This window comes from Bos taurus, chromosome 17 (assembly GCF_002263795.3).
Source record: "Bos taurus isolate L1 Dominette 01449 registration number 42190680 breed Hereford chromosome 17, ARS-UCD2.0, whole genome shotgun sequence".
Lineage (NCBI taxonomy): Eukaryota > Metazoa > Chordata > Mammalia > Artiodactyla > Bovidae > Bos > Bos taurus.
Genome location: NC_037344.1, coordinates 18,034,220 through 18,061,690, shown reverse-complemented (window position 1 = coordinate 18,061,690; position 27,471 = coordinate 18,034,220). Strand labels below are relative to the sequence as shown.

The window sequence follows — 27,471 nt, the reverse complement described above, 5'->3', positions numbered from 1 at the left end:
CAGGGAGGGGGGAGGATTTGGGTTTGTAAGTGTCCTGGTGTGTGTGTGTGTTACAGTGAAGGGGAGGGTTTGGGTTTGTAAGCGTCCTGGTGTGTGTGTGTGTGTGTGTGTGTTACAGGGAGGGGGGAGGATTTGGGTTTGTAAGTGTCCTGGTGTGTGTGTGTGTTACAGTGAAGGGGAGGGTTTGGGTTTGTAAGCGTCCTGGTGTGTGTGTGTGTGTATGTGTGTTACAGGGAGGGGGGAGGGTTTGGGTTTGTAAGTGTCCTGGGGTGTGTGTGTGTGTGTGTGTGTGTTAGAGGGAGTGGGGAGGGTTTGGGTTTGTAAGTGTCCTGGGGTGTGTGTGTGTGTGTGTGTGTGTGTTACAGGGAGTGGGGAGGGTTTGGGTTTGTAAGTGTCCTGGGGTGTGTGTGTGTGTGTGTATGTGTGTTACAGGGAGGGGGGAGGGTTTGGGTTTGTAAGTGTCCTGGTGTGTGTGTGTGTTACAGGGGGGGGGGTTTGGGTTTGTAAGTGTCCTGGGGTGTGTGTGTGTGTGTGTGTGTTACAGTGAGGGGGGAGGGTTTGGGTTTGAAAGCTTCCTAGTGTGTGTTTGTGTGTATGTGTGTGCGCTACAGGGAGGGGAGAAGGTTTGGGGTTTGTAAGTGTCCTGGTGTGCATGTGTGTGCGTGTGTGTGTTTGTGTATGTGTATTACAGGGAGCGGGGAGGGTTTGGGTTTGTAAGCGTCCTGGTGTGTGTGTGTGTATGTTGTGTGTTACAGGGAGAGGGGAGGGTTTGGGTTTGTAAGTGTCCTGGGGTGTGGGTGTGTGTGTGTGTGTATGTGTGTTACAGGGAGTGGGGAGGGTTTGGGTTTGTAAGCGTCCTGGCGTGTGTGTGTGTGTGTGTTACAGGGAGTGGGGAGGGTTTGGGTTTGTAAGCTTCCTAGTGTGTGTTTGTGTGTATGTGTGTGCACTACAGGGAGGGGAGAGGGTTTGGGGTTTGTAAGTGTCCTGGTGTGCATGTATGTGTGTGTGTGTGTTAGAGGGAGTGGGGAGGGTTTGGGTTTGTAAGCGTCCTGGTGTGTGTGTGTGTGTGTGTGTTACAGGGAGAGGGGAGGGTTTGGGTTTGTAAGCTTCCTAGTGTGTGTTTGTGTGTATGTGTGTGCGCTACAGGGAGGGGAGAGGGTTTGGGGTTTTTAAGTGTCCTGGTGTGCGTGTGTGTGTGTGTGTGTGTGTTAGAGGGAGTGGGGAGGGTTTGCGGTTTGTACTCACTTCCTGATGGCCTGTGGGCTCTGCAGAGCACTCAGGGTCATCAGGAGACAGGCAGAGATTTAGAACATTCTAGGGGTTAGTTCTCCCTAAGTTCTCCCTCTGGGGCCATGGTGGGCCCTCCAAGCCCAGAGAGTCTGCATCATCTGTGGTTACAACCCACAGCCCTCTTTGAACCTGGGCCAAATGGGCTCTAAATATTAATTAGGAGTGTTCCAAAGGGAACATTGTACCTTGCTTGCAAATCATGGCTGTGATTTCTTGAACCCTGTGTTTCCTAAATAAGCTGACTAGGGCAGGTATGATTATCAGGTACAAAAAAAAAAAAAAAAGTTCCTGCAAAAATATGAGCTTCAGATTAAGCAATTCATTCTAAATTTTAAAGCGCCTTCCCATTAGGATTATTCAGTATCCTGATCGCCTGGTTGAATAGAGGCTTTTTCTCCTCTGGGGTCACTTTTGCTCAATTCCTATTATTTTAGGCGTGTGCTTCCTTGGCATGCAAATTGGGGGAAAGTGTCTGAGCCTTGGCCGAGCAAGACTTTTTTATCAAGTGCACGTTTGTTAATTTCCCCCAGTGTGCTTGTACCAGGAAATGGGGCGGAGCTGTGGGCTGCTCCGCCCTGGGCACCAGAGGCACACTGGTTTAGGACACAGTCCAGCCTGCACGCACACTCAACGGGAAAACTTGCCAGCAAGTCTGTTTTTGTGAATTTATGAAAACATTATACCTAAGACACACAGTTTGTGGTTTGATTAACCTCTTTTCTGCAGTAAAGTAGAATGCTCATTGCCAACTAAGTATCACTTAGGTCTGAAGCTCCCTGTGCTGACCCTCTGGTTCACATAGAGCCACCCACACGTAGGCACTGTCCACCCCGCGCGTGCCCAGGTCCCAGCGCTGAAGGGGGCACAGGGGCAGGTCCACGGGTGTCCCCAGGCTGACTCAGCCTCTGCCTTCCCCACAGAGGGGCTCCGTTTGCTGGTGGGTGCCAGGGACAGTGTGAATTGCAGTGTGAAGTTCAGGCAGCTGGCTGGGAAGAGGAGACTGGGCCAGTGGTAGTTGGTGGTGGACTGGGAATGTTTAATGACGGTGGACAAGTGAGGGGTGGGAGAGAGAAAAAGGAGGAAGGGAGAGAGGGAGTTGGCATGAAGAACCAGAACTCGTTGCTTAGCAGAAGTCTGGTGTTTATGGAGATGGGACACCGCTGTGCTGTAGTAGAAGCAGCGGAAGGCTTGAAAACAGGCAGACTCACATCCTCCGGTCCAGCCACTTACAAGCTGGGTGCCCTTGGCCAGGAAATCCTGTCCTTCAGTGTCTTCAGCAAAGAGGGCTAGACAGGACACTGGTAGGGAGTGCCCACCAGGGTACTTGGCCCAGAGTTGGCACTCAGCGTGGTCGTTTCCTTGGCTGCTTCCCCACAGAGAGGAGTTTCTGCTGGATTGAGAGGCAGCAGCAGGAGTCCGGCTGTGGCCGGCAGCGCAGGACAGGAGGTCTTGATCACTTTCCCCAGCACACATGCGGCCCCCTGGAGAGAGCGAGGGAAGGGAAAAGACAGTCAAAGCCAAAGGAGCTCATTTTCAGTAGCTTTTAATCAACTCATGGGAAGGGGAAGAAACGGAGGCGCTCCAGAAAAAGGGGTGAAATAGCCTTTTCACCCTTGTCATGTTGCTCAGTGACAGCCATGGTCTCTCTGAAGGCCCTGACATGAGACCCCCTGGGACTGCAGCTGCTGCAACAGGGTCCTCCTTCCTGAGGGCGGGCGGGGCTTTTCAACCCCATGGACTGTAACCCGCCAGGCTCCTCTGTCCATGGCATTCTCCTGGCAAGAATACTGGAGTGGGTTGCCATGCTCTCCTCCAGGGGATCTTCCCAACCTAGGGATCGACTTCAGGTCTCCCATATTGCAGGCAGATTCTTTACCTTCTGAGCCATAGGGAAGCGATTGCTGATAGATAAATCTAGGAGCACACTTCTTTCCTTGTTTCCATTTTACACGTGGAAACAAAGAGCCTTGACTCCTATTTTCTCTGAGGTTTTGGACTGAGTTAAAAGCACCAGTAATAAGGTCCAGGATGGCCAAGTCTCAGTTTTCTCCTCCATAGATAGATTTCCAGCTGATGCCATGAGCCTTGGTCTCTCCAGATTTATGATAGCTTCACAAGGCTTAGCTCAGAGTCGGACACCATTAATGCCCAACCCCACTCTTATTTTTACTCTGCTCTCCTAGACTTCAATGATATGACTACAGTTTGAATGAGAAAGATACCAGTCCTAAGTGTCGACACACTTAGATGTTCAGCTATAGCTTTAAAGTCCTGATCAACCCTTTATTTGAAGGGTTGTCAGGACTTAGAAGCTATAGGGTTATTCTGAGGGGAATGAAGGGGAAGGGGAGTGGCCAGCTGTGAGAGCCTTACTTGACCAGGTCCAATACTTACTGACTTCTTGTTGGAGAGGAGATAGTACCATGTGTCAGGAGGAAACACGTGGTCCCTAAGACTGTCACACAGTGAGACACTGAAGCTGCACACTTAGTGTGGAAAAGGAAATTATTTTTAAAACATTAGCAGGTAGGAAAGGGATATTGAGGTACTGAAGTAAGGGAGGCCAGTATAGTGTTGGAGAAAACTAATGAGAAACTGAAATAATCTGGAGGAAATAATCTGAAGAGAAAAAAAGACCCCAGAAGTCAGTTCAGGGGTAAAAAGAGAGAGAGAGAGGACAAGAGGTGAGAGCTGTCGACAAGGAGGAAGTGTAGGTCTAAAGGAAAGAGGGTCACAGAACTGATCATCAGAGGCAGGTGATTCCAGGCATCAGGGCTTAATAACCTAATGCATTTTCCATGCAGCAAATGAAGGGTGAGAAAATCATAATTATTTCATAATGGGGAAACTGAGTCATTTAGGGAACCATCGTCCCCGTTTTCTTGACCCCCCTCACCTTCCGCCCTCCTCATCTCCAGGCAATTACTGATCTGCTTTATGTCACTGCAAATTCATTTGCATTCCTGAGAATTTGATACAAATAATCTTATACAGTAGTACCTTTTTTTGAGGGGGTGGGGTCTTGCCTCTTTCATTCAGCATAATTTTTTTGCTATAAAACATTTAAACATTCATTTGGGGGAATTTGATGCATTACCAGCGTATTACACTTGCGCCATCAAACTTGTAGCTTCATCGACATTAACTGGCTTGTTTTCATGACCTTGCTGAGGAATCAGCTGTTTCTGCAGAGGTTCAAGAGAAAGGCCCTTGGAGACGTGTGTGCAACTTCCTTTTGTATATCCACAAAAGTTTTATTCACTCTGTTAACTTTCTCATCATTCACAGTGTTTATCTCCTTAAGATCTTGGTAACTAGTTTTGCTTTATCTTTAACCTGAAAGCTTTTTTGGCTGACTGTGTGGAATACATGCCTGGACTCCTGCTGTCTTAGCTTGTCCTTGGCCACTCTCAGATTCTTGTGCAGCTGCTCAAGTTCCAGGTGATGCTGTCTGCACGCGCCTCATTCTGCGTAACTGTTCTGAGATTCACCCATGTTGTTTTGTTTATTACTAGTTCATTACTTTTTATTGTTGAGTGGTATCTTATTGTATGGATATACCACAAATTGTTTATCCACTCACTTGTTGATAGACATTTATGTTAGGGTTCTCCAGAGAAACAGAACCAATAGGGTACACATACACACTCTCACACATCTGTTTTAAAAGATTGGCTCTTATAAGAGTTGGGGCTAGAAAGTCTGAAATTTGCAGGGTCTGTTGCAAGACGGGATATTGCAACAAGAATTGGCGTTGCTGGGACTTCCTTTGTGATCCAGTAGTTAAGAATCCGTGCTCCAATGCAGGGGACATGGGTTTGATCCCTGGTCGAGGAATTAAGATCCCACATACCTCATGGTGTGGCAGAAAGAAAAAAGGAACTGATATTGCAGTCTTGGTCCAAAGGAAGGCAAAATTCTCTTCCACTGTGGGGGACCTCAAGCTTTTTCCTTAGGGCCTTCAACTGAATGGGTAAGGCCCATGCACAGTAGGCAGGAAAATTTGCTTTATTCAAAGTCTACGGATGTAAATGTTCATCACCTCTGAAAAATTATCTTCACAGCAGTATCTGAACTGGTGTTGACCAAACAACTGGGCACCATGGTTAGCCTTGTTGACATATAAAGTTAATTGTCAGCAAGTTGTTCCTAATTTTTAGCTATTACAAATAAAGCTATTATGAACATTTGTGTACAGGTGTTTCTATGATTTCATTTCTCTTGGGAAAATGTCGAGTCGTGGACTGACTGAATCATATGGTCAATATATGTCTAACTAAAAAATTCCAAATGGTTTTCCAAGGCGGTTGTACCATTTTACATTCCTGCCAGTGATGTATGAGAATTTCAGTTGCTTTTGCATCCTCAGCTGTCTGTCTTTTTCAGTTGGTACGATCTGACTTTTTAAATTTTAGACATTTTAATAGGTATATAGTGCATTTTACTAATAAATGATGATGTGCCACATTTTTAACGTTCATTCCTTTTTACTTGCAGGTTATTTTGCTATGCAGGTAGGAAAGGCGAGATCAAAATACAAAGTTACGCCCCCATCAGTCTCTGGGTCGCCAGATTTTGAGAGAATATTTCGTGCACAGTGAGTAATGCTTTTCCCTTCTGGAATATGGACCTGCCACATACACACAATTCCTAATTAGGGGAAAGATGCGCAGAGAAGATACCCCATTATAACAAGCTACTCTTTACGGCCAAGACCCTTCTCAGGATACTTGAGGCTTGAAGTAATCAGTGCATGGAGTTTCCACCCACCCATAGTACAAATTCAGAGGATCCATTCATAGAAAAGGCTGGAATCTTGGAGGAGGGACTGCTGTATGTCTCTAAACATGGCAGTTTGGTCCAAGAGCCTGGAGGGGTCCCCCTGAGAGTTCAGTAGCCTCATGTTGGATTAGTTATGCTGTCCATTTTCCATCTAAAATCTTTATTTCTTCTTATCCACTTTGAAGCAGAGGCAAGTCAGTATTATCCTCTGCCAACGGACCATTTCCTGAACCCAGAAACCCGTAGTAATAAGGAAGCTATTTCATTGTATTCATAGTGTTTTTTTAAAATCATCTTGCGCTCCTTGTGTTTTCAGATCCACACAGAATGTTCCACCATGACTCTGCCTGATGCAAGATGCCAGGTCTCCCTTTATATTTAATTCCCCCAACCAAGTGCTTTTAAAACTGTTGCATATTTCACCATTTATGCACTGAGTGGCTCTTTTGTTAATACTTTGGGAATTTTCATCTTTGTTCATAACTGAGGTTGGACTATAATTTTTCTTTTTTTTGTATGGTCCTTGTTTATTTTCATATCAAGATTATACTAGTTTCACAGAATGAATGAGAGAATTATTTTCTCAAAGAATTTGAATAAGATTGGAAGAGTGTATTCCTTCAAAGTTGTTAGAATTTGCCTATAAAGTGATCTAGACCTGATTTTTTTTGTGTGTGAAAAAAATTTAAACTATGAGATTTGATTTGTATAATGATAATGGAATTATTCTGGAGAAGGCAATGGCACCCCACTCCAGTACTCTTGCCTGGAAAATCCCATGGATGGCGGAGCCTGGAAGGCTGCAGTCCATGGGGTCGCTGAGGGTAGGACACGACTGAGCGACTTCACTTTCACTTTTCCCTTTCATGCATTGGAGAAGGAAATGGCAACCCACTCCAGTGTTCTTGCCTGGAGAATCCCAGGGATTCGCATCTCATAGACGGCAGCACACGACTGAAGCGACTTAGCAGTAGCAGTAATGGAATTATTCAGGCTTTTTATTGTGTCTTGAATCAGTTTGGGTCAGACTAGGCCCTTGAGCTGACAACATTGGTCTCTTGTCCATCAAATTGCTCCAACGAGGATGGTACACACTATTCCCTAGGCTTAAAAATATGATGAATACCACTGGTAGTATAAGAGGTGCATAGACATGCTTACATTTTTTTTTAATCTGGTAATAATGTGTAACATGAGCTCTACCCTGTTAGCAAAACGTTGAGTATATCATACATTACTGTTGACTAAAGGTACAATGGTGTACAACTCTAGATTTCTACTGCTGCTGCTGCTAAGTCGCTTCAGTCGTGTCCCCAGACGGCAGCCCACCAGGCTCCACCGTCCCTGGGATTCTCCAGGCAAGAACACTGGAGTGGGTTGCCATTTCCTTCTCCAATGCATGAAAGGGAAAAGTGAAAGTGAAGTCGCTCAGTTGTGTCCGACCCTCAGCGACCCCATAGACTGAAGCCCACCAGGCTCCTCCGTCCATAGGATTTTCCAGGCAAGAGGAGTGGAGTGGGGTGCCATTGCCTTCTCCACTAGAGTTAGTTATTAATCTAACATGGCTGAAATTTTATACCCAAAGTATGATTTTAAATAACATTGAACCACATGATAAGGAAGTCATTTCCATTACCTTTGAATCTTTATATCAAGTGGAGAGTACGGATTTGGTGCTGATATGTCCCACATCCCAAAAGTAATATTTATTTTTTTTAGCAAGGTAATACATGTTTGTAGTCTGAAGATAAAGTGAGGTTACAAACCTTATAACAAGAAATAATTCTTCTTACCCCCAATCCATGCACAGAGACAGCCATTAGCACTTTTTTCCTTTTTTTTTTTTTTTACTACTTTTGGTATTTATTTCCATATTTCTGAATACTATGTGTTCACTGCTATTTATTGACTCAGAAATTTTCAGTTCAGATCAGTCGCTCAGTCGTGTCCAACCCCATGAATCGCAGCACGCCAGGCTTCCCTGTCCATCACCAACTCCCGGAGTTCACTCAGACTCACGTCCATCGAGTCAATAATGCCATCCAGCCATCTCATCCTCTGTCGTCCCCTTCTCCTCTTGCCCCCAATCCCTCCCAGCATCAGAGTCTTTTCCAATGAGTCAACTCTTCGCATGAGGTGGCCAAAGTACTGGAGTTCCAGCTTTAGCATCATTCCTTCTAAAGAAATCCCAGGAGATCTGAAGATCTCCTTCAGAATGGACTGGTTGGATCTCCTTACAGTCCAAGGGACTCTCAGGAGTCTTCTCCAACACCACAGTTCAAAAGCATCAATTCTTCGGCGCTCAGCTTTCTTCACAGTCCAACTCTCACATCCATACATGACCACAGGAAAAACCATTGCCTTGACTAGACGAACCTTTGTTGGCAAAGTAATGTCTCTGCTTTTCAATATGCTATCTAGGTTGGTCATAACTTTCCTTCCAAGGAGTAAGCATCTTTGAATTTCATGGCTGTAGTCACCATCTTTAGTGATTTTGGAGCCCAGAAAAATAAAGTCTGACACTGTTTCCACTGTTTCCCCATCTATTTCTCATGAAGTGATGGGACCGGATACCATGATCTTCGTTTTCTGAATGCTGAGCTTTAGGCCAACTTTTTCACCCTCCACTTTCACTTTTATCAAGAGGCTTTTGAGTTCCTCTTCACTTTCTGCCATAAGAGTGGTGTCATCTGCGTATCTGAGGTTACTGATATTTCTCCCGGCAATCTTGATTCCAGCTTGTGTTTCTTCCAGTCCAGTGTTTCTCATGATGTACTCTGCATATAAGTTAAATAAGCAAGGTGACAATATACAGCCTTGACGTACTCCTTTTCCTATTTGGAACCAGTCTGTTGTTCCATGTCCAGTTCTAACCGTTGCTTCCTGACCTGCATACAAATTTCTCAAGAGGCAGATCAGGTGGTCTGGTATTCCCATCTCTTTCACAGTTTATTGTGATCCACACAGTCAAAGGCTTTGGCTTAGTCAATAAAGCAGAAATAGATGTTTTTCTGGTACTCTCTTGCTTTTTCAACGATCTGGTGGATGTTGGCAATTTGATCTCTGGTTCCTTTGCCTTTTCTAAATCCAGCTTGAACATCAGGAAGTTCCCAGTTCACGTACTACTGAAGCCTGGCTTGGAGAATTTTGAGCATTACTTTACTAGCATGTGAGATGAGTGTAATTGTGCGGTAGTTTGAGCATTCTTTGGCATTGCCTTTCTTTGGGATTGGAATAAAAACTGACCTTTTCTAGTGCTGTGGCCACTGCTGAGTTTTCCAAATTTGCTGGCATATTGAATGCAGCACTTTCACAGCATCATCTTTCAGGATTTGAAATAGCTCCACTGGAATTCCATCACCTCCACTAGCTTTGTTCGTAGTGATGCTTTCTAAGGCCCACTTGACTTCACATTCCAGGATGTCTGGCTCTAGGTGAGTGATCACACCATTGTGATTATCTGGGTCGTGAAGATCTTTTTTGTACAGTTCTTCTGTGTATTCTTGCCATCTCTTCTTAATATCTTCTGCTTCTGTTAGGTCCATACCATTTCTGTCCTTTATCAATCAAGCCCATCTTTGCATGAAATGTTCCTTTGATATCTCTGATTTTCTTGAAGAGATCCCTAGTCTTTCCCATTTGGTTGTTTTCCTCTATTTCTTTGCATTGATCACTGAAGAAGGCTTTCTTATCTCTTCTTGCTATTCTTTGGAACTCTGCATTCAGATGTTTATATCTTTCCTTTTCTCCTTTGCTTTTCGCTTCTCTTCTTTTCACCCCTATTTGTAAGGCCTCCCCAGACAGCCATTTTGCTTTTTTGCATTTCTTTTCCATGGGGATGGTCTTGATCCCTGTCTCCTGTACAATGTCACGAACCTCATTCCATAGCTCATCAGGCACTCTATCTATCAGATCTAGGCCCTTAAATCTATTTCTCACTTCCACTGTATAATCATAAGGGATTTGGTTTAGGTCATACCTGAATGGTCTAGTGGTTTTCCCTACTTTCTTCAATTTAAGTCTGAATTTGGCAATAAGGAGTTCATGGTCTGAGCCACAGTCAGCTCCTGGTCTTGTTTTTGCTGACTGTATAGAGCTTCTCCATCTCTGGCTGCAAAGAATATAATCAATCTGATTTTGATGTTGACCATCTGGTGATGTCCATGTATAGAGTCTTCTCTTGTGTTGTTGGAAGAGGGTGTTTGTTATGACCAGTACATTTTCTTGGCAAAACTCTATTAGTCTTTGTCCTGCTTCATTGCATATTCCAAGGCCAACTTTGCCTGTTACTTCAGGTGTTTCTTGACTTCCTACTTTTGCATTCCAGTCCCCTATAATGAAAAGGACATCTATTTGGGGTGTTAGTTCTAAAAGGTCTTGTAGGTCTTCATAGAACCATTCAACTTCAGCTTCTTCAGTGTTACTGGTTGGGGCATAGACTTGGATTACTGTGATATTGAATGGTTTGCCTTGGAAACGAACAGAGATCATTCTGTCGTTTTGTCAGAAATTTTAGATATTATCAATTGACTTCCTTTTGTGGAAGAAAAAATTCCATGCTCCTCTGATTCTTCTTTTCCTCACCTCATCCTTTCTGTAAAGTTATATCACTTCATCGAGTTAAATCCATAGTCAATGTTTATGTTATTGTGATTAAGTAGATAATGTTCAAAGCTGAATCAAGTAGTTTACTATGATTACCTTTCCTTCTTGTGTAGTTTTTTGTTTATGTGGGGTTAATATTTGCCTCTTTATTTGCTTGCTTAGTTTCATCTTCATATCTTTAACAGAGCTGAAAATCCTCTAATACATTTAAATACATCAAGTAAGCTAGTAATACCTTGGAGTGGTTGGGTTTTTTTTTTTGGTTTTTTTTTTGAGTCATTTGTGCTTGAATCTGTGCTTAGAGTCATTTCTGCTTGAATCTTCCATTTTTCTGCTCCAATCTGGAGGTTACACTTTAGGTCTGTTACGTAGCTGTCACCCCAGGATTTCCTGTCATTGTCCTAGGAACTTCCCTTGTACTCTACTGATTTGGGGGCTTCCCAGGTGGCACTAGTGGTAAAGAACCCGCCTGCCAATGCAAGAGACGTTAGAGACACTGGTTCTGTCCCTGGGTTGGGAAGATCCCCTGGAGGAGGGCATGGCAACCCACTCTAGTGTTCTTGCCTAGAGAATCCCACGGACACAGGAGCCTGGCGGGCTACAGTCCGTAGACTCGCAAAGAGTCAGACACGACTAAAGTGACTTAGCATGCACACTACTGATTTGGATCCCCCGTTTCCTGGATTTCCTATTAGGCTATTTATCTTTTATTTCTCATTTTGGTGGAGTATACCCTTTAGGCACTTTCTGAGAGAAGGGAAATGGTAGGTCTTGACATTTCTGAATATGCTTTTATTCTGCCTCATAGTTGATTGATGACTTTGTTAGGCATATATTTCTATGTTAAAAATCCTTACCTTAAAAAAAAAATCCTTACCCTCAGAATTTCAAAAACCTTGTTTCACTGTTATCTGATTTCCATGGCTGTTGTTGAGGTGCTCTGTGCTGTTCTGATCCTTTGTTTGGAAACTGTAGAAACTTGAAGGTCTTGACCTGATCCCTGTCCTGAGAGGTTATGGTGCTGTGCTGACTCAGCCAGAGGTATTTTTCTTCACAGTTGGTTGCTCAGTCATGTCTGACTCTTTGTGACCCCATGGACTGTAGCCCTTAAGGCTCCTCTGTCCATGGAATTCTCTAGGCAAGAATACTGAAGTGGGTTGCCATTCCCTTCTCCAGAGGATCTTCCTGAACCAGGGATCGAACCCCAGTCTCCCATGTTGCAGGCAGATAATTTACCACCTGAGCCACTAGGAAAGCCCTTATACTGAACCCTAGAGGAGACTCTTCGTAGCCTGAAAACTCATGCCCTTCTGTTCTTGAATATTCTTTAATATTATTTACCCCTAAATTTTGTCATCTTCTTTTCCCATTCTTTCATTCTTAAAATATATATAAGTTGTAAGTTGACCTCCTGGACGGTTCCTTTAGTTTTCTTTTATCTTGAGGTTGTCATCTTCTTATGCTTTTATTCTTTCTGGGAATTTCTCGAACTTCCAACTCTTAATTGATTTCAAAAAAAATTCAGATATGAATTTAATTCTTAAGGATTAATTTTTATCCTTTGACCTTTAGTTCTTGTTGTTATTGCAGTTACATCATTCCTTTCTTGTTTCATAGATGCAGTTTATTCTCTTATATCTGAGGATTTTAATGATATTGTTTAAAAAAGTTTTCCTTTATCATTACTGTTTCTTCCAAGTTCCTTCTTATTTGTCTATTTTGGCTGTTGTCTTTAATTTTTATTTGTTATTCACTCATTAAGTATCTTTCAAGCACCTCTATGTATTAGGTACTGTTTTAGTAGCTTGGGATATGATACTTAGACAAAGATCCTTGCCCTTCTGAAGTTTACCTTATAGCCAAGGAAGACAGAAAATAAACAATTAAGAGATAGTAACTTAAGAAAAGAATATATTGTGCAAGAGAGTGGTAAGTGTTAAGAAATACAAGAAAAAGCATCGCATGGACACATGGGTGTGGGTTGCTGGGGTGGGTTGCAATTTGAATAGGGTGGACAGTGTAGACCTGACTGATAAGGTGGCACTTGAGCAAAGACTTAAGCACGTGAAGGAGTTAGCCATGTTAACATGTAGGGAAGATGCTTTTGAGACAGAAGAAATAGCCAATGCAAAGCCTCTAAGTGGGAATGTGTCTGGTGGGTTAGCAAGGAAGTTAGTGCGGCTGAGAGAGGGAGGCAGCAGAGAGTGGTCAGAGGGAAAGCCAGAGAGGTGATGGATGGCCAGGCCAGGCATCCACTGAAGGCCAGGGCTAGGACTTTGGCTTTTTTAAGTGAAGTGGAAAGTCACTACAGGGTTTTAAGCAGAAGACTAACTTATATTTTAAAAGGATCTCTTTGTTTTGCCAAGACTATCTCAGGCATTGGTAGATGCAGGAAATTCAGTTAGGAAGCTACTGCAAAGATTCAGGCAAAGGGTGACAGTGACTTGAATCAGGAAGATAGAGTAGAGATGATGAGATATGACAGATGCTGGGTATATTTTGAGGGTAGAGCCAATAGGATTTCCTGAAATGACAAATATGGAGTGTGAGAAGAGTCAAGAGCAGCTTTCAGAGTTTTGGCCTGAGCATCCTAAAGGATGGACTTGTGATGAACTAAGAGAGAGAGGGCTGCAGGAGGAGCTGTTTTGGGGGAAACACCAGATGAGACTTAATGCGGCAGCCGTAGAGAGGCGTTAGACATAATGCTCTACTAAGCTGTATGGGTCATTTTTTATTGCGTCATCAACTGGCTAATACATTGTTGCTTACACATCCAAGCAGACATAGAGAGTAGATAGTTGGACATACCTATCTGCATTGTAGCAGAGAGCTGGAAATATAAATTCAGGAGTCATTGGCACATGAAGATGATTTCAAATCAGGACACTGGATGACATCTTTAAGGGAGTGGGTGTAGATAATGAAGAGGAGAGGACCAAGGACTGAACCTGGTGTGCTCTGGCCTGATGAGGCCAAGAAAACAAGGGTCCAGCCAAGTGATCCAAGCAAAAGAGATCCTAGAGGCCTTACTCAAATGTCAGGTCACTCTTGACTGGCTGTCTATGCAATTCAGTTCACTTGGGAGTGAGCTGGAGGCTCTGTGTGCATGGGCAGGGCTTACTGAGTGTGCAGCTTCACTAAAGGTTGACGGGTCACGAGGCAGCTTTCTTCTTGGGGGGAACCCCAGATGTCAGTATCTGTAGGTCATCTTTATGGGACCATTTATTTTCTCTTCGGAAGAAAACCCTTAACCTTCCTTAGGGGGAGGAGGGACTATGGGGTGACAGGGGAGGGTGGGTATAATTGGCTTGCCTGCTAGCAGTCTGACAGTGTGGCTGGTGAAGGAAGGACACTTCTTCCATGGTACAGTATATGAATTTGCACCATGATCAACACAGAGCTTCATCCCCACCTTCCGCTGTTCCTGGGAATGCCCGGAGAATCCCTGGTTCAGTTTCTCCAGGCAATAATCTTCCTGAATCCTGCAAAAGATTAAGGGCAAGAGGACAAGGGGACAACAGAGGATCAGATGGTTGGATGGCATCAGTGACTCAATGGACGTGAGTTTGAGCAAACTCCAGGAGATGGTGGAGGACAGGGAAGCCTGTTGTGCTGCAGTCCATGCGGTCACAAAGAGTCAGATGCAACTTAGCGGCTGAACAACAACTCCTGTGATGGAGCAGTGGGGGTGGGTCTCAGGTGGAGGGGAACCGAAGCCCACCTTCTACAGTCTTTCAGCCAGTTCTTCTGTTTTGGCCTTTGACCTCCAAGGGACTTGGGCCCCACTTCCTGAGCCTCTGGGATCCTGGGACAAAGATTATCTCAGTCCTCGTTGGTTCTTTCTCCTGCAGGCTCTTAGTTCACTTTCTACACCAGCCCACTCAGCTGCTCTTCCCTGTGTTTGCTCCCATGCTCCCTATTCTTGAAGATTTTATATCTGTTTTTTGATTCCTTAATTGGCATGTTAGTGAGGTTTCAGGAGGGAGAAGAAATAAACATGGGTTCAGTCTGCCATTTTAGCAGGAAGTCCTCATGACGTGTTCCTGACCCCTTCTGGACAGCCATTTCCCCCACTCAGCAGAAAAAGGGTCTTATGCTCAGTCAGTCAGTTCAGTCACTCGGTCGTGTCCAACTCTTTGCGACCCCATGGACTGCAGCACGCCAGGCTTCCCTGTCCATCACCAACTCCCAGAACCTACTCAAACTCATGTCAATCATGTTGGTGATGCCATCCAACCATCTCATCCTCTGTCATCCCCTTCTCCTCCTGCCTTCAATCTTTCCCAGCATAGGGTCTTTTCCAGTGAGTTGGTTTTTCGCATCAGGTGGCCAAATTATTGGAGTTTCAGCTTTAGCTTCCAATGAATATTCAGGACTTCCAATGAATATTCAGGACTGAGTTCCTTTAGGATTGACTGGCTGGATCTCCTTGCTGTCTAAGGGACTCTCAAGGGTCTTCTCCAACACCACAGTTCAAAAGTATCAATTCTTCAGCGCTCAGCTTTCTTTATAGTCCAACTCTCACATCCATACATGACTACTGGAAAGACCATAGCTTTGACTAGATGGACCTTTGTTGGCAAAGCAATGTCTCTGCTTCTTAATCTGCTGCCTAGGTTGGTCATAGCTTTTCTTCCAAGGAGCAAGCGTCTTTTAATTTCATGGCTGCAGTCACCATCTGCGGTGATTTTGGAGGCCAAAAAACAAAGTCTGCCACTGTTTCCACTGTTTCCCCATCTATTTGCCATGAAGTGATGGGCTCGGGTGCCATGATCTTTGTTTTCTGAATGTTGAGCTTTAAGCCAACTTTTTCACTCTCCTCTTTTACTTTCATCAAGAGGCTCTTTAGTTCTTCGCTTTCTGCCATAAGGGTCGTATCATCTGAATATCTGAGGTTATCGATATTTTTCCTGGTGATCTTGATTCCAGGTTGTGCTTCATCCAGCCTGGCATTTCGCATGATGTACTCTGCATATAAGTTAAATACGCAGGGTGACAATATACAGCCTTGATGTACTGCTTTCTCTATTTGGAATCAGTCCGTTGTTCCACGTCCAGTTCTAACTGTTGCTTCTTGACCTGCGTACAGATTTCTCAGGAGGCAGGTCAGGTGGTCTGGTATTCCCATCTCTTTCAGAATTTCCCACAGTTTGTTGTGATCCACACAGTCAAAGGCTTTGGCATAGTCAATAAAGCAGAAATAGATGTTTTTCTGGAACTCTCTTGCTTTTTCGATGATCCAGTGGATGTTGGCAATTTGATCTCTGGTTCCTTTGCCTTTTCTAAATCCAGCTTGAGCATCTGGAAGTTCACAGTTCACGTATTGTTGAAACCTGGCTTGGAGAATTTTGAGCATGCTTTGCTAGCATGTGAGATGAGTGCAATTATGCAGTAGTCTGAACATTCTTTGGCATTGCCTTTCTTTGGGATTGGAATGAAAACTGACCTTTTCCAGTCCTGTGGCCACTGCTGAGTTTTCCAGATTTGCTGGCCTATTGACTGCAGCACTTTCACAGCATCATCTTTCAGGATTTGATATAGCTCAACTGGAATTCCATCACCTCCACTAGCTTTGTTTGTAGTGATGCTTCCTAAGGCCCACTTGACTTTGCATTCCAGGATGTCTGGCTCTAGGTGAGTGATCACAGCACTGTGGTTATCTGGGTCATGAAGATCTTTTTTGTACACTTCTTCTGTGTATTTTGGCAATCCACTCCAGCACTCTTGCCAGGAAAATCCCAAGGACGGAGGAGCCTGGTAGGCTGCAGTCCATGGGGTCGCAAAGAGTCGGACACGACTGAGCGACTTCACTTTCACTTTCACTTTCTGTGTATTCTTGCCACCTCTTCTTAGTATCTTCTGCTTCTGTTAGGTCCATACCATTTCCATTCTTTATTGTGCTTATCTTTGCATGAAATGTTCCCTTGGTATCTCTCAGTTTCTTGAAGAGATCTCCAGTCTTTCCCATTCTATTGTTTTCCTCTGTTTCTTTGCATCGATTGCTGAGGAAGGCTTTCTTATCTCTCCTTGCAATTCTTTGGAACTCTGCATTCAGATGCTTATATCTTTCCTTTTCTCCTTTGCCTTTAGCTTCTCTTCTTTTCTCGGCTATTTGTAAGGTCTCGTCAGACAACTGTTTTGCCTTTTTGCATTTCTTTTTCTTGGGGATGGTCTTGATCGCTGCCTCCTGTACAGTGTTACAAATCTCCATCCATAGTTCATCAGGCACTCTGTCTATCAGACCTAATCCCTTGAATCTATTTCTCACTTCCACTGTATAATCGTAAGGGGTTTGATTTAGGTCATACCTGAATGGTCTAGTGGTTTTCCCTACTTTCTTCAATTTGTCTGAATTTTGCAATAAGGATTTCATGATCTGAGCCACAGTGAGCTCGTGGTCTTGTTTTTGCTGACTGTATAGAGCTTCTCCATCTTTGGTTGCAAAGAATATAATCAATCTGATTTGGGGATTGACCATCTGGTGATGTCCATGTGTAGAGTCTTCTCTTGTGTTGTGTCTTCTCTTGTGTGAAGAGGATGTTTGCTATGACCAGTGCATTCTCTTGGCAAAACTCTGTTAGCTTCTGACCTGCTTCATTTTGTACTCCAAGGCCAAATTTTCCTGTTACTCCAGGAAGCTCTTGACTTCCTACTTTTGCATTCCAGTCCCCTATAATGAAGTGGATATCTTTTTTGGGTGTTAGTTCTAGAAGGCCTTGTAGGTCTTCATAGACCTACCTTCATAGACATTCATAGCTGAACATAGGTGTTCAGCTTCAGCTTCTTCGTCATTACTCGTCGCGGCCTAGACTTGGATTACTGTGATATTGAATGGTTTGCCCTGGACATGGATAGAGATCATCCTGTCATTTTTGAGACTGCATTCAAGTACTGTATTTTGGACTCTTTTGTTGACTATGATGGCTACTCCATTTCTTCGAAGGGATTCTTGCCTACTACTACAGTAGTAGATATAATGGTCATCTGAGTCAAATTCACCCATTCCAGTCCATTTTAGTTCACTGATTCCTAAAATGTCAATGTTCACTCGTGCCATCTCCTGTTTGACTACTTCCAATTTGCCTTGATTCATGGACCTAACATTCCAGGTTCCTGTGCAGTATTGCTCTTTACAGCATCAGACTTTACTTTCATCACTCATCACATCCACAACTGGGTGTTGTTTTTGCTTTGGTTCTGTCTCTTCATTCTTTCTGGAGTTATTTTTCCACTCTTCTCCAGTAGCATATTGGGTACCTACCAACCTGGGGAGTTCATCTTTCAGTGTCATATCTTTTTGCCTTTTCATACTGTTCATGGGGTTCTCAAGCAGTTAACAGCATCTAATGAGAATCTGACAACTTTTAATTTTCATACAATTACTTATTATTTCATACTTAATTTGTTTTTATACTTATCTTTTATTTATAAAGTGGTATTCTTACATCACTATCACAAATGGGAACGATTTAATTTTTTCCTCATTTGTTTGAGTAAAAATGTTGAGAAGTATGGCAGAAACCAACATATTGTAAAGCAGTTTTCCTTCAATTAAAAATAAATAAATTTTTAAAAGTTGATTCATAGAAAAATAGTGAGTATAGTAGTAGTGGTTTAGTCGCTCAGTCATGTTCAGTTCTTGCAACCCCATGGACTGTAGCCCACCAGGCTCCTCTGTCCATGGGATTCTCCAGGCAAGAATACTGCAGAGGGGTGCCATTTCCTTCTCCGGGGGATCTTCCCAACCCAGGGATCAAACCCAGGTCTCCTGCATTGCAGCCAGTCTCTTGCATTACAGGTGGATTCTTTACCAACTGAGCCACCAGGGAAGCTGGTAAGAGAATATGGATAGGCTAAATTTTTGACAGTAATATATTAATGTTTGAATTTTGGGAGATACTATTTATAAAATGATCAAGGGAGGAAATTCTGCATCTTCCCACTTTGTCTTTCATGATCTGAGAACTTCCTGTTGGTGTTGGATTTTCAGCAGGTTAAATTCTTGGGCCAATTCTGGTTCTATGTTTGTTCACACAGTTTTCACAAATTTGATTTTCTCCCTTGAAGGTCTCATGGCCTCGTCAGTAACAGAAATGCTGCCTTTCTCCCACTCTTCCTCTTGCTGCTTTGCCCTAAGTGTAGCCAAGAAGAATTATGACTAAGTCTTTCTTTGAGTGGACCTTGACAACATCTCATAGCAACTACTCTGACTACCCCTGAAGTGCCTGTTTCCTGTCCGAGGGTCACCTCAGATTGAATATTTGTCAAGTAGAGATGATTCTTATGGAGCCAGTTTACCCGAGTCGCTCGGCCAGTTACTAACCCCTTCTCTAGAGACCCCCTTCATTTCCTCTTCCCTTCCTCTAGGGAGGGCCTTCGGGGTGACTCTAGAGTTTTGCAGCCTTTTGCCAGAATACATTCTTTGAAACTGTGAAAATAGCAACTATAATTTCACCAAGGGCCATTTCTTCATGTTATTGCTAAGCTTAGAAAAGTCTTTCTAGTCTAATTTGAGCACCTTGATCCCTTTAGATTAAAGGCTTTTCTAAATCTAAAAAGTAGATCCAAATAATAAATTAATCTTGTAATTTAAATATATTTCCTCTGATTCTATCCTCACTGGAAGAGAAGAACAGCTGCTGATGACCTCATTCTTTTTCATACACTCAAGGATCATTATTAAATGTCTTTCATCTTCTATATTTTGAAGCTAAGTAGCACAAATTCAGCTTTTTTTCAATCATTAAAAAATTTGGTTGTTCTCTTTAGACTGAAAAAATTTTCAGTTTCTAAACCTGGAGCCTAGGAACGTATGTAGTATTCCAGCAATGATTCCATCAGTTCAGCATAAGGTGGAAGAATTACCTCTTACTTCCATCTTATATATACCACTATTTGCTTAAATGCTGAATTATTCAGTTCCTATTCCCAGATTAACTGGCCATAAGACAAGAGTAAACCCAATCATCATGAACCTGAGAATTCTTTAGAAATATTATTCTTTTTATACTCGGTTACAGTTCTGTCTTTTTTTTTTTTTTGCCATTTTATTAACTTCTTGTAGTCACTTTGAATTCTAATCCTGAAATTTAGAAACTAAAATTATTGACTATAATGCTTGTCTAAAAACCATGGGAAAAAGGAAAATCACAAAATAGTAATTTTTCAAATATTCTGTAACAATAAGATTTTAGTAATGAGTCAGCTCTTTGGTAGGAATGACAAAAATGATACATAATAGGCAATAAACACACTTCCATCCTCCTTAGAAGTGTACTGATCTTAGACATTAGCTGAAAGCACAAGCTGTACTTATCCACTGAGTTAGAAAGGGCTCGAGATCTCCGAGATGAGAGAATGACTACATGAGGAGCTTTTCAAACTCCATCCTCCTCTAAAGCCTACCTGTATTTGTCACCAGGGGCCATGGTAAAACAAAATGCCACAGCCTGGGTGGCTTCAGTAACAGGTATTTATTTTTTACAGTGATGGAGGCTGCACGTCTAAGATTGAGGTTCTGGCTGCTGCTGTTTCTGCTGAGAGCTTTCTTCTCTTGGCTTGATGTGTCCTCACATGGCCTTTCTTTATTAGAGAGAGCGAGCGAGAGGGAGAGAGTCTGCTGGTGTCAGAGAGCTCTCTGGTGTTTCTTCTTATAAGGACAGCAATCCCATTGAATCAGGATGCCCCCTTTTGGACCTCATTTAACTTTAATTACTTTCTTACTTCAAATACAGCACCCTAGGGGTTTAGAGCTTCAGCATGTAATCTTTGGAAAGACACAAACATTTAGTCCATACTACCAGCAGACAAACAGCTTCTGTCCCACAAGCTGGGTGATTCTCAGGCAGTCAGAGGAAGAGAAAGTGAAAGCTGCTCAGTCATGTCCGACTCTTTGTGACCCCATGGATTATACAGTCCATGGAATTTTCCAGGCCAGAATACTGTGGGTAGCCTTTCCCTTCTCCAGGGGATCTTCCCAACCCAGGGATCAAACCCTTGTCTCCCTCATAGCAGGCCGATTCTTTACCAGCTGAGCCACAAGGGAAGCCCCAAGGGATAAGCGGCAGCTAGAGTTTGGTTGAAATGCAAGCCTCACCTCCGCATCTCCCCATGCTGTTCCTTGGCAGCAGCAGCACTGAAGGGATGGTAGGATTCATGCCCTGCTTCCATCAGCAACAGTCTCCCTCTGGGGTCCCCGTATCAACAGTTACTTGACAAGGGACAATTTAGATAGTTATAGGTCTAGATAAAAAGATATCTCTGACAACCTCTCATTCCCAAATCTTTTCTGAGCATATTGACCTGTTGCTGTGGTCAAAAGCCAGCAGATCAAGGCTGCTGCTGCTGCTCAGTCGCTTCAGTCGTGTCTGACTCTGTGCAACCCCATAGATGGCAGCCCACCAGGCTCCCCTGTCCCTGGGATTCTCCAGGCAAGAACACTGGAGTGGGTTGCCATTTCCTTCTCCAATGCATGAAAGTGAAAAGTGAAAGTGAAGTCGCTCAGTCATGTCCGACTCTTAGCGACCCCATGGACTGTAGCCCACCAGGCTCCTCCATCCATGGGATTTTCCAGGCAAGAGTACTGGAGTGGGGTGCCATTGCCAGGCTGGATCATCTATTAATAGCGCAAGTAGCTTATGGCAGTGTGCAACCTACTGAAGTTTCAGAACAAGTCATCAAAACGAAAGAAGGATAAAGAGGAGCAGCAAAAATCTTGAACGAGGGAAGCCGCCTTTAAGTTGCCTTGTCTGCCTTTTATTTTTTAAAATAAAAATACTTTAAGCATAAGGGCTTCCCTTGTGACTCAGATGGTAAAGAATCTGCCCACAATGTGGGAGACCTGGGTTTGCTCCCTGGGTTGGGAAGATCCCCTAGAGAAGGGCATGGCAACCCCCTCCAGTATGCTTGTCTGGACAATCCCACGGATAGAGGAGCCTGGTGGGCTACAGTCCACAGGGTTGCAGAGTCAGGCATGACTGAGTGACTAAGACACACACATTGTAAGCATGGAATTAGAAGTGTTCTCTTGACTGTTCAAGTTTTCCCCTTTGCAAATGGTTCAGATTTTTCTAGGAACAAGTTTGTCATAGGCAAAGATTCACATTGAGTGTTCATGAGAAATCTCTCAAACAGCAGAAATATTCAGAAGTGTTTGAGGCCAGAGATTTCCCAAGTAATGTATATACACTGAGGGGGCGCAGTAAGGGATCTGCTGTGGGAGTGAGGAAAATATTGGAGCTCCTATTTATATTTGCTCTTAAAATACCATCTTTTAATTTCTATGTGTTTTATAATATGTGTGATACTCTTTTCCAGTCGAATGTATTAGCTGTGCTGGTGGATCAGTCCCATATTCCCAGTGGTTTAATACAATGGAACTTTATGTCTTGCTCACTGTCAAAGCCTCCATGGGTGTTCCTGGTTGGGTGGCTTTGCACATGGTCATTTAGGGGCCAAGGCTTCTTCCATCCAAGGGTTTTGTCTCTGTCCAGGTGCTCAAGAGTTCTCTCTCTTCAACCAGTGTGTGGGGCAAGGGGGCTTGGCATACCATCTACTTGGCCATCTGGCTCAGGAGTGATATATTTTATTTTAATTTCTTTCCATTGGCAAGAAGTGGCCCCATCAAAATCCCAGGAAGCTGGAAAGTGTATCCTTGACCAGGCAGCTACCACATAGCACCAACGTTGTACCATCCTTGTTGTCAGCCAGCGCTCTCTGCTCTTGCAGGACATGTGGATATTTTTATTTGATCAGGGTTGTGCAGTTTGAAAAAGTCAGAGACTGGGGTTTTAGGCACTGTGCCAGAACCAAATATGTGGTGAGCTTTGTAGTAACTACACATGATGATGGAGACAGGGCCCAAACAGTCCTTACTTCAGATCTATGTTCATTGTTCCCAGCCCTTGGGTCCAGGCAGCAATCTGCAGTGGTCATGTGTCCTGAGGTCCCAGGTCCAGAACCCCTTGGAGCTGGGGATGGACCATGAGAACTTGCAGTGGCTTTGACCATTCAATCTCCACAGACTCCATCAGCCCATCCTCTAGGGTGACCAACTCTTTCCAGTTTGCCCGGGACTTCCCCAATTTTATCACTCCTGTTTCTGTGTCCCAGGAAATCCCTTAGTTCCAGGCAAACCAGGACAATTTAGCTGGGATTGTCCTGGTTTTTAAATCAAAGACCTGTGTTCTAAAAACTTCTTCGGTGGGGGGCACACCAGGATGGCTGGTCACCCTACTGTCCTTCTAGCAAAGACTCTTTCTGTTATTACCCCAGGTGGGATCTGAGGCTTAGGGTGACATCTGCCTGGAACCTCGTCCCTCATCTTTCTGTGGGATGCTTAAATATCAAGCTCAACATTCAGAAAACTAAAATCATGGCATCTGGTCCCATCACTTCATGGCAAGTAGATGGGGAAACAATGGAAACAGTGTCAGACTTTATTTTTTGGGGTTCCAAAATCACTGAAGATGGTGATTGCAGCCATGAAATTAAAAGACACTTACTCCTTGGAAGGAAAGTTATGACCAACCTAGACAGCATATTAAAAAGCAGAGACATTACTTTGCCAACAAAGGTCCATCTAGTCAAGGCTATGGTTTTTCCAGTGGTCATGTATGGATGTGAGAATTGGACTATAAAGAAAGCTGAGCGATGAAGAATTGATGCTTTTGAACTGTGGTGTAGGAGAAGACTCTTGAGGGTTCCTTGGACTTCAAGGAGATCCAACCAGTCCATCCTAAAGGAGATCAGTCCTGGGTGTTCATTGGGGGGACTGATGTTGAAGCCGAAACTCCAGTACTTTGGCCACCTGATGCAGAGAGCTGACTCATTGGAAAAGACCCTGATGCTGGGAAAGGTTGAGGGCCAGAGGAGAAGGGGACAACAGAGGATGAGATGGTTGGATGGCATCACCAACACAATGGACATGGGTTTGGGTGAACTCTGGGAGTTGGTGATGGACAGGGAAGCCTGGCATGCTGTGGTTCATGGGGTCACAAAGACTGAGCAACTGAACTAAACTGAACTAAATATCAAAGCACACAGGATTATAGTGCAAAAAGGACTCTCAGCAGGGAATATAGTGGACACATGTGTCTTCCCGTAGAGTGGACGCGCAGGAAGCGGGGCAGCCCGGGAGCGGTCAGAACCACTCTGCTCCCGTGCAAAGGGAAACTGACACAGCTGCTGCCAGCCGATTTCTGCCCCATTTCTGTCCATAAGGAGTTTTTCCTGAGAATCTCCTGTAATAATAGATCTGGCTTCATGTCCAAAAAGAGACCATCAATTATTTTCATTTTGGTTTTCCTGTCAATGTGACTGTAATTAGTCACCGATAGGATTGCGAAGAACACATTTTCAGAGCTTGGTCCCCCTGAGTTAAACAACGTCTGTGGATGGCTCACTGTGAATGAGCTGTCCCGGCACACATCCAGGCACGGACCACTTAACCTAGCTGTGGGGTCTGCGGAGGCCCGAACGTCCTGGTGGTAAAGGATGTGGTCACATGGTGAAGGGGATGCGAGAAGTCAGACCGAGCAGCTAGAATGGGATTCCAGTTATTTTAGGGCCAAGAAGTACTTGGTGTCTCCAGCAGGCAGCAACTGTTAGAAATAGTGGGCTCCCAGGCTGGCTATCAAACGTGGCGCTAGTGGTCAAGAATCTGCCTGCCAATGCAGGAGACACAGGGGAGTCGAGCTGGATCCGTGGGTCAGGAAGATCCCCTGGAGAAGGAAATGGCAACCTACTCCAGTATTCTTGCCTGGGGAATCCCATGGACAGAGGAGCCTGGAGGGCTACAGTCCATGGGGTCGCACAGAGTCGGATATGACTGCGTGCACACAGCTCAGGCTGGCTGGCAGAAGGTGATAGTGGACGTGGACAAAGCCTCGGGGCTTAGGGCAGGTCAGAAAGGAGGGACCAGGAGAAAAGTACAATGAGCGCACCTGGGACACGGGTCAGGGCGAGCCCAGCAGTGATTCACTGCCGAGTCTCATTCCTTAGGAGAGGAGGGTGCAGGGATAAGGTGCCCCAGCGCTCCAGGCTCTGCCCTCCGGGAGCACTGATGCAGTGACTCTCACATCCCTGCCCGTTGCCCCTGCTCCTCTGGGCCTCAGCACCCCTTTCCCCATCTTCTCGGTTGCTCTCTGGAGCTCCAGGGCTGTGGGCGGGGACAGCCCTGCTGGCTGGTGTTTGACGGGAGGGGCCGTGCCACTGCCGTGTCCCAGGCCCCCCGTCCTGTGAGGGCGGGACCCCTCCCAGGCTCTAGAGCCTTCCGCGACTGCTCTTGGGTGCTCTGTGGTCTGGGGCGGGGAGGGTGGGGGCGGCGGCTCTCCCCGGCTCTTTGCCGCTTCTGTCATCTGCGGCACAGCACTGCCCGCACCTGGAATCTCAGCCGTCCTTCATGAAGACCGTCCTTCAGCTTTCAGCCTGGTCTCCACTCAGGGGTGAAAGTGGTTCCCTGGCTTGGGTGGGTGTGCGGGAGACCCTTGAACATATGTTCGTTTTCCTCTTTGCTCACCCCTTCTTGCTCAGAGGCCCTCTTCCTCTTGTAGATGAGATATGAAAGTGCTGGTACATCTCAGCACGTCTGGAAGGATGCCCACAGGGGCCACAGACCCGAGAGGATCCGTCTCTACAGAGTAGCCTGGGCTTGGCTGGGATGCTTTTATATAACACCATTGCTCTACCTCACGTGCCCAGCCAGGACCACTAGTGCAGCGGGGAAAAAAAAAAAACCCTTCTAAATAGTTGAGATTTTTATGAAGAATAAGATGGACTGCTTTCAAGGGTGATTTAAAAAAAAAAATTTCATTGCGGCTAATTTTGAGTTGTGTTGTGGAAAAACTTAACCATTAAATTTGGAATATCGTAAGGTGTTTTACTCCCTTGGAGGAGGGCATGGCAACCCACTCCAGTATTCTTGCCTGGAGAATCCTATGGACAGAGAAGCCTGGCAGGCTATAGTCCATGGGGCCACAGAGAGTTGGACACTACTGAGCGACTCAGCACAGCACAGCAAGGTGTTTTACAAGACTAGATAGAAGAACTATAAAAGCACTGTAACCCACCAGGCTCTTCTGTCCATAGGATTTTCCACGCAGGAATGCTGGAGTGGGTTGCCATTTCCTTCTCCAGGGGATCTTCCCAACCCAGGGATTGAACTTGGATCTGTATTGCAGGTAGATTCTTTACCGACTGAGCCACCAGGGAAGGTTCTAGATAAAAGGACCATTGTGTTTTGTTTCCAAAAAGGATCACAGAAACATCCAATGAGTGTGGAAAATAGAGCAATCTTCTACTATTATTCTCTTCTGCTTCACGGAGACAGGTCCATGCATTTAGCTGAGGAAAAGGAAGTGACTTTTAACATAGTTGTAATTATTCTGACCATTCATATTTATAAAGTGTCTTCTTGTTTAAACTACTGCAATGACCTACATTAGTGAAAAAGCAATCATCACAAGCAAAATAGTGCCAGGGAGGGGAAAGGGCATAAAGGCAAATCTCTGTTTTTCCCCGAGTGTGAGAAAGTTGTGGCAATGATTTGTGAGGGTGTCAGTGTCAGAGTCTGGACGAGACATTCCTTAGGTCATTCTACTGGTCTTTCGAGACTTTAAAGGCAGCAGTAGACAATGAAGAGGAAAGCTTTTGACATTTGTATTCTGCATTTCTGATGTGCCAGGGGTCTGATGATTGCTCCCCTGGCTTTGAGAGTTGAGTGGGTGACTTCACTGTCGTCATTGCCGGTGAGGGGTTAGAAAGGTTCACTCATGCTTCTGACTCTGCACCAGCCATGGGCTTTATATGAGCACTGAGTTATGCAGTTAATTATGCAGCTTTCTTACCCAGCTTTAGTAGATGGTTGAATGATTATCAGGGAGTTTTTTCTCATGTAGTTGAGTCAAAAACTAATAAGGTTGAGTTGACCCATCTGCAATTTCCTGTAGATTTCATGGAGAATGAGGAAAGAATTACACTTTATAATTATGCTTTGTTCTTTTTTTTGTTAGAGGTTTTCTTTTCAGATTTATTGAGGTATAACTGACAAATTAAAATTCTACGATATTTGAAGTACACAATGTGATGATTTGACACACACATAATTTGTGAAAGAATTTCCCCCATTGAGTTAATTAACACATCTCTTACCCTTTACATATTTACTCTTTTTGTGAAAACACTGAAATTTTACTTTCTTTCGTGGTTGTTCAGTCACTCAGTCGTGTCCGACTCTTTGCGACCCCATGGACTGCAGCACACCAGGCTTCCCTGTCCTTCACCATCTCCTGGAGCTTGCTCCAAACTCATGTGCATTGAGTCAGTGATGCCATCCCACCATCTCCTCCTCTGTGGTCCCCTTCTCCTCCTGCCTTCAATCTTTCCCAGCATCAGGGTCTTTTCTAGTGAGTTGGCTGTTTGCATCAGGTGGCCAAAGTTTTACTTTCTTAGCAGACTTCAATGATACAATAAAATGTTATCAGCTAGAGTCACCGTGTTACATATTAGATCCTCAGTTCAGTTCAGTTCAATTCAGTCGCTCAGTCATGTCCGACTCTTTGCGACCCCATGAATCGCAGCACGCCAGGCCTCCCTGTCCATCACCAACTCCCAGAGTTCACTCAGACTCACGTCCATCGAGTCAGTGATGCCATCCAGCCATCTCATCCTCTGTCGTCCCCTTCTCCTCCTGCCCCCAATCCCTCCCAGCATCAGAGTCTTTTCCAATGAGTCAACTCTTCGCATGAGGTGGCCAAAGTACTGGAGTTTCAGCTTTAGCATCATTCCTTCCAAAGA

At 44.4% G+C, this 27,471-nt stretch overlaps 1 protein-coding gene and 1 pseudogene across 3 annotated transcripts in view; one reads left to right on the top strand and one right to left on the bottom strand.

Annotated features, from left to right (window-relative positions):
* Positions 1-27,471, top strand: part of MGST2 (microsomal glutathione S-transferase 2) — a 37,831-nt gene that overhangs the window by 567 nt on the left and 9,793 nt on the right. For all 3 annotated transcript variants that reach the window (XR_238042.3, NM_001076382.1, XM_010813752.4), the window contains 1 exon segment: positions 5,788-5,887. Coding sequence is in view for 2 of the 3 variants with exons in the window: in NM_001076382.1 (NP_001069850.1) it covers positions 5,788-5,887 (100 nt within the window). In the remaining variant the exon portion in view is untranslated.
* On the bottom strand, positions 3,990-5,394 carry LOC101903840 (ribosomal biogenesis factor-like; annotated as a pseudogene).